Source organism: Canis aureus, chromosome 32 (genome assembly GCF_053574225.1).
Source record: "Canis aureus isolate CA01 chromosome 32, VMU_Caureus_v.1.0, whole genome shotgun sequence".
NCBI classification, from domain to species: domain Eukaryota; kingdom Metazoa; phylum Chordata; class Mammalia; order Carnivora; family Canidae; genus Canis; species Canis aureus.
Genome location: NC_135642.1, coordinates 16,048,441 through 16,055,687, shown reverse-complemented (window position 1 = coordinate 16,055,687; position 7,247 = coordinate 16,048,441). Strand labels below are relative to the sequence as shown.

Here is a 7,247-nt window from a genome sequence, read left to right as displayed (position 1 = left end):
AATCCTGCAGGGAGAATGAGGTGACAACTGCCGCTCTGACAGGGGCTTCAGATGAGTCCAAAAAGAGGCAGACAAGCATTCGCCCAGTGGCTGAAGGCACGAGAGCCCAAGAAAGACTATCACAGAGAGGGGAGAGATGGGTGCTAACTCAACAAACAGGAAAAGCACCTGTCCCCACACTGTCAGGCACTGAAGAGCTGTTTCCTAGGAGGTGACAAACTCTGTTGGGTGAGGTTCTTGTGGGAGAAAAGGCAGGTGAGAATATAAAGGTGGGAAAGCCACATGTGGCAACAAGAGCAGCATCCTGTTGGTGAGCGCTTTTCCCAGACCTCTGAATTCCATTCTCAGACACTGGACTACCTCTCACCAGTTCCCTTCCGGACTACTTTTCCCACTGCCAGCTCTCCAGCACGGCACTTCGGACCTCAACTTCTCTCACCAGACCCAATTCTCTTCTGCAGCCTGCCAACCTCATGGCACCCTAGTTTCAGGTACTGGCTTAAGGAGCAGGCCCCCAAGTGTCTCCCCTAGATGAGCTCTTCTCTGGATGTTTCAGTACACAGTGGTTGAGGAGGGATGGGGGCCACCTACCAGCTGCCACAGAAACCTAGTTAGAGAAGTGTGAAGTAGAGCCCTTCTCCCTCACAGATGAGGAAGTGGAGGCCCGGGGGACTAAACAACTTACTTGTGGTTAGCTGGCATGGAAGAACTGAGATGAGGACTCAGAACTCCCAACGACCAGGCCAAATGGGTTTCTACTATGTCAAGATTTCCTGCAGCCAAATTTCAGGAATTTAAGCCCTGGAAAGAAATGTGAGCCCTTTGAGCTGGGGTTGTGGTATTTCATGTGGCTGATTTTGGGGGGAAGGCACGTGAACAGATAGGGTTGCCTTAGATGTACAGTGAACTTACTAGAGGCTAATTGGATGGAATAATAGGGAGCTAAGTGCTTTCTCTCACCCAGCCCAAGTTTCTTTCTAAGTCTTCCTAGTCATCTGACCCAGCTCCACCCTCAGCACCAACGGATCTTGCAGCTGCAGCAACGTAGTCGAACACCAAGGTAAAGCCTAGATGAGCAGCAGGGTTGAGGGCAGCTCATTTTCGTGCTGGGTATTCCCATGTGATTGGGTGTCTCCCCGGAGGCCCTGCACCATTAAGATTCTCCCCGTGTTGCCCACCTCTGTACTCTGTTCCATCCTTCCCAGATAGCTCCACTCCCTCCTCACCGCTCCTTGGGAAGTTCACTGTGCGGGAGTGGGTAGGTCTAAAGGAATGTTCCTCTGGCTTGAAGTTCCCCAGCCAAGAAGCCTTGGTCTCAGCAGCCAGATCCCTATGTTAACCTCATGACCCGAAAAGAGAAAGACTGGGTGATAAAAGTACAGATGGTTCAGCTGCAGAGTGAGAACCCCCACCTGGATGACTATTACTATCAGGTGAGTCCTAGGTGCTCTTCTCAGCCTCTGACCTTGGCATCAAATGGGCCTTCTTGGATTATCTTCCCAGCTCTTAGAGGCTATGTCCAGTCAGATGGGAGAGGCAATCACTACATGACAGGGGCCATATTTCTAAAGTTGGCATCCCAAGATCATTCCCCTTTATTTTCCTACACTTCAGACAAATGGGATTAGTTACAGTTCCCTAAACACTGAGGTTTTGTCTTCATCCTTTGCCAAGAATTTCCCCTACTCATCCTTGAAATATGGACTTTTCACTTTTTTTTTAAAGATTTTATTTATTTATTCATGAGAGATACAGAGAGAGGGGTAGAGACACAGGCAGAGGGAGAAGCAAGCTCCATGCAGGGAGCCCGATGTGGGACTCGATCCCAGGATTCTGAGATCACCACCTGAGGGACCCAGGCATCCCTGGACTTCTCACTTTTATATACTTCTGTGGGTCTTAGAAATGTCTTGTTATAAACGTTAATCTACTTACTGCCTTTTTTAGATATAAAACATGAATTTTATAAATAGTGGGATTCAACTCGTTGAACTGGATAAATGCTGGAAGACATTTTAACTCTTTACCCTCTGCTCCCTATCTCCCTTTTATTTATGAGGCAAGCTTTGCTTACAGGCTTTTGGATCGTTTAAGCTGTGTACCACTTTCTTTTCAACTTCCGTGAGCCCTCAAAGGGGTTTCCACCTTTATCTCCTTCCAATTTAGACTAATTTCTTCCTTTCTTTCCACCATGCTGTAGAAACTTTTTGCCTGGATCACTGAAAGTGAAATATTTTTACACTCTTGCCTTTTTGGCATTTCTCCTAAATAAAGAAGAAGCTTTATTCAAATGCTAGTTTGCCTCACAGTCAGTGACTTTATTTTAGCTTGGGATTTTACAGAATTCTTTAAGAAGACATTAGAGCTGCTTAGCCATTCCTCAGAAGCATAAAACTGGCCTAGAGTACTATTGGCTACTGGCCAACTGACAGTAGTGCTATCTCTATACTGCAAGCTGCTGATGGTCTTCATGCCATCACAGAACTCTGATTTTGGAAGGCACAGGTAGGCTACAAAACTAAAAGGGGGAGGTGGGGAAGAAAGGTATGCAGTGTGTATTTTAGGAAAAAAGAAATGCAAGAAGGTTGCAGACGCTGGCCAGAGTTTGCTTCCTGACTCTCCACTTTGCTCTCAGCCGTTTCATCAGAGCTGGTGGTGGTCTTTAGCTCTTCAAGTCCTCAGGATGGAGACACCAAGACAGATGGCATGAGACCCACAGTACTCAAGATGATGCAGAATGGTTGGCAGGAGACCCTAAGGGGTCAGGGTCACTTCTGGAATAAATGCTATAGGAAAGGGTTTATTAAGAGGTAGCACTTGAGAACCTTAATTCCAAGTTCAGGAGATGAGGATACCTTTTTTTTTTTTTTTTAATCCCATGGACTCTCAGGAATATTATCAGAAACTAGAGAAGAAGCAGAAAGATGAAGAGCTACTTGGGCGAAGGAGCAAGGTTGAATCGCTGAAGCTGGTAACGCCTTACATTCAGAAGGCAGAGGCTTATGAGTCAGGTAGGACCAGGACTGACCTGTTGGGTTGGGATGGACATCTGGATGAACCAGAGGGTGGAAAGGAGAGGGGAATATGTTTGTCTTGACTCCTTTTTTGTGCAGTGGTTCGAATTGAGGGCTCCCTGGGCCAAGTAGCTGTATCGACGTGTTTTAGTCCTCGCCGAGCTATTGATGCTGTACCCCACGGATCTCAAGAGCAGGTAGAAATGATAGCTTCCCATGAGCCTTTTTATCTCCCCTGTTTTGGAGAAAGGATGGGGGGGGCACTCTCATGCTTGAGATCAATAAGATTGTGACTTTAGAGTGAGAAAGAAGTGTGGTCAGGCTTTATGTTAGCCTTTCCAGCTCCATTGCTAGCTAGCCTAAGGCCTGGGCTGATGCTATGGAGGTGTGGCTGAGGGCCTTGGACTCTCTCCTAGGAGATAGGAGCTGCAAGCAGTCAGAGGCTTCAGGTGTTGTCCCGGATTGAGAAGGTGAGCTATCAACTTCTTAAGGATGAGTTCCTAATTTCCCCTTGGGAATGGAATATTGCTCAAACTGACCCCTTCTTTTCCCACCTTTGAATTCCCAGATGTTTCTTCAGTTACTAGAAATAGAGGAGGGCCAGAAGGATGGGCATCCACAGCCCTGCTACTCTGAACAACAGAGCAACCAGGTTGAGAAGCTCTTCCAGGCCTTAAAGACCCAGGAGCAGAAAAATCTGGAGTGAGTGTGGGAGGGTCACACCTCCAGCCAGGGAAGGGGAAGATAAGCAAACACACTGGCTTTGCTTCTGCCCCTCTTTTCTGGCATGCAGCCAGAGCCCTCTATGCAGAGCCCTGAAAATGTTCTCTTTTCTCACATGTAGGGAGGCAGCAGATGGTTTCCTGCAGGTGCTCTCTGTGAGGAAGGGGAAAGCTCTCGTGGCAAGGCTGCTCCCTTTCCTGCCCCAGGATCAAGCTGTTAGCCTTCTTTTGGCTATCACCCACCATTTGCCCTTCCTAGTCCGGAGGGATGTAGCTGATCAGGTACTGTGGCACTAAGTAGAGAAGAGGATAGTTTTGTGGATGAGTTAGGGATCCTTCCTATCTTCTGTCCCTCAGCCCCAGAGATGCCAGATAAAGTGCTGGGCAGGGAGAGGTGCCAAACCTGTAACCCCTGAGTGAGGGAGTTACAGAACCAACTACTATTAGAACTGATCATCTTTAGGTACAATGAACAAAAAACATAGGCATGTGGTTGCACAGGTCTGAGTGTGCTGTGGAGGTTTGAGAAGATAAGGACTCCCTGAGAAGTGTTTGTTGAGCCCCGTATCTACCTTTCTTAGGGAAGACATAGATAAGTAGATATTGAAGGACCAGTATTAAGGTTGGAGAGACATGAATGGTGATTGGCTTAGTAAGAAATCTGACCAGGAAAATGTCAAACACAGGTCATCAAAGGAAAAAAAAAGGATAGAAAAGGGGATAGAAGGCAAAGTTGTAGTGGAGTCTGAAAGAGGCACTTACTGACATTCTTGCAGGCTCTACAAATGTTATTCAAACCTCTGGGCAAATGTATCAGTCACTTGACCTTCCACGAACTCCTCCAAGGACTTCAGGGGCTAATGCGGTTTCCACCCAGCTCCTCAGAGCGGCCAGTCACTCTGGTGCTTCAGAACCAGGTAACCTAATAGTGGGGAGGCTTTTCTCTTTCCACAGATGGCCTTCAGTTGGTATCACTGGCAAGGAGTAAGCAAAGGAACTTTACTTCTCCATCTTCTCTGCATTGCTTCTCCATGTCTGGTGAGCACTAGGATCACCTGGAGAGCTTACCAAGCACCAGTTCCTTGGTCTCATCCCCAGAGAGTCTCATTTAATAGACCTGGGTATGGCCTCTTGCATTTACCTTTATAACAAGTTCCCTGATAATGGTGCTGATGTGAACCTCTAGAGCAGAAGTCACCAAAATTTTTTTTTTTTATTATGCATCCCTTTTAGTAAAAAGTTCTGAACCATTTTACCCATGTGCTTGTCTAGGAGTCCTATACATGTAACACTTTACTAAATACATAATAAGTACAAGATAGAAAATTTTAAATGAAGGGACTCTAGATGCAAAAGTTCTGATAACTTCTAAAACCCCAGTGAATTATTTTGTGAACTCCTCTCTGAAGATCTTTACCTAAAGCAATACTTCTTTCAGTGCAGTCCACAAACTACCTGCATCAGATTCCTGAGTCTATTCTTGATCTATATTCTCTGACTGCTGAGAGTAAAACCCATAAGTGTGTATTTAATCAACGCTCCACAAGGATCTTTTGGGAAATTCAGAGCAGTGATTTCCTTCGAAAGGTCTGACAGTTCTTTAGCCAGCCATTATAAAACCTGATACTTCTACAAGTGTTGAATTCCATTTTTACAAGTGAACCTGCCCCTTTAGTTGGGGAATTGGCTGGGCCAGGAAGCACTGAAGGCCTATGTTGAACTTATTTTACCTTGTATCACTTGCAGTTTGGAATATCTTTGCTCTATGCCCTACTGAGTCAAGGGGAGCAACTGGTATCCCTGGAGTCCTCCCTTGAGGAGACCAACAGTGATCATACAGCTTGGTAAGATCTTAAAGGCCTAGTAAATATGACTTAAGTACCCCCTGAGATGTATAGGCAGGCCAGACAAGATATTACCTGAGTGGTATATTCAAGTATTGGGGAGGAAGTTGGATGGAGAAAGGTAAAATGGCAGAGTTGTAGCTGTTTTGCCTTTTCATTTTTTCCCCACTTCCTTTTTCATAGCGCCCTAAAGTATTGGTTTCCAATGGAAGGCAATATAACAGTGATTAAGGGGACAAGCTTTAGAGTCAAACAGACCTAAGATGGAATTCTGCCTTTGTCACTTAGCAGCATTGCAAGTTTTGGACATGTTACTTCACTTCTCTAAGTCTGTTGTCTATAAACTAGGGATTTAGGAATAATGATACTAACCACTTACTGTTGTTATTACTGTTGTTGTTGTTGTTACCACTTAGAGTTCTTAAGAAGGTGGATATGCAAAGCATTAGGCATTGCCTGGCACATACAAAATATGGGAACATTATCTTAACTGCCACAAGCACAGAGGGTGATAGTGGTGGTGGAAAATAATTAGAAACCTGGGCCTTTAGTCTGTTTCCTGTAAATACAAAGATTCTGGTGTTTTTCCATCTTCTCTCCCCTCCAGGACAGACATGGTGGTTCTGATTGCCTGGGAGATAGCCCAAATGCCAACAGCATCTCTGGCGGAACCCCTAACCTTCCCCAGTAATCTTCTTCCTCTGTTCTGTCACCACGTGGACAAACAATTGGTACAGCAGCTAGAGGCTAAGATGGAGTAAGTGATGGCAGAAACAAGGTCATAGCCCTTGTTCAAGCCCAGTGTAGGTTCTGTCACTGAGGTCTCTTCTTTGAGGCCAAGAATATGAAGGATAACTCCTATTTAGAAGTAGTTCTAGATGCTCTAGCATTTATCAAGTAACCAATTTGCCCAGGTTAGGTTCCCAAAGCCTGTTTCTTCAGGCACACCTTTTAATTTATTCCCAGATGCTTTGCTCATTTATCATGCCAAGCTGCTTTAACGGCAAGAATTAATATGAGAAGCTGAGTTGTTAATTCAAGAAATATTTGAGGGACAATAATTCTAAGATAAAAGCATGAGTGACCTGAAGTTCACTTCTGTCTTGAGAATTTACCAGCTGCTGGAAAGAGCCAGATAGGAATCAAATCACACAAATTAGAAAATACAATTGTTTAGTTAACATCTGCTCTCTTTGTAGGCTTGCTTGGATCTATTGATCCAATTGTTCTGGAATATCTGTACATGGGGAAAAGCTTAATCATCAGATGCTAGCTGTATGGATTATGTCCCCAGGGATCCAGAGAATCTGAGGACATTTCTTATGCCTTGCTATATCAGAGGACCCCACCCCAAACCTTTTCTTATGTTCTCCTTAAAAACTTGAATGATATGCCTACAAGGGCATGACATAACAAGGTATATTAAAGAAATAATGATGTGTTGAAATTTTGTCCTAAGTTAGAAGGTATATGAAAGCCATTTTCTTACATATGAATGCCCCCAAGAATGTCCTTAATAAAAGGGATAAGGCCTTGTTAGGTTCTAACAAAAGTAGAACCTTAGAAATTTCTTCATTGTTGCCATTTTTTTTTTTTTAAATAGAGTAGCTAAGCTAATAAGGTTGGCTATAAATATCTCCCTTGGGCTATGAAATGTTAGGTTTAAG

At 44.6% G+C, this 7,247-nt stretch overlaps 1 protein-coding gene across 1 annotated transcript; it reads left to right on the top strand.

Annotated features, from left to right (window-relative positions):
- Positions 1 to 351: 351 nt before the first annotated feature.
- PATL2 (PAT1 homolog 2) lies at positions 352 to 7,002 on the top strand. The gene is made up of 11 exons (XM_077880919.1): positions 352 to 491; positions 983 to 1,060; positions 1,292 to 1,433; positions 2,891 to 3,011; positions 3,114 to 3,211; positions 3,431 to 3,484; positions 3,583 to 3,716; positions 3,859 to 4,018; positions 4,513 to 4,653; positions 5,483 to 5,580; positions 6,188 to 7,002. The coding sequence occupies exons 3-11, from the start codon at positions 1,344 to 1,346 to the stop codon at positions 6,339 to 6,341; spliced, it is 1,050 nt and encodes a 349-aa protein (XP_077737045.1). The 5' UTR covers positions 352 to 491; positions 983 to 1,060; positions 1,292 to 1,343; the 3' UTR covers positions 6,342 to 7,002.
- Positions 7,003 to 7,247: the final 245 nt, after the last annotated feature.

Excerpts from the sequence above, each read along its gene's own strand:
- PATL2 (XM_077880919.1), top strand. The coding sequence starts at position 1,344 with ATGACCCGAAAAGAGAAAGACTGGGTGATAAAAGTACAGATGGTTCAG. Across the intron at positions 3,485-3,582 it reads TGTTGTCCCGGATTGAGAAG|ATGTTTCTTCAGTTACTAGA; the intron begins GTGAGCTATCAA and ends TTGAATTCCCAG. Across the intron at positions 4,019-4,512 it reads GGAGGGATGTAGCTGATCAG|GCTCTACAAATGTTATTCAA; the intron begins GTACTGTGGCAC and ends ACATTCTTGCAG.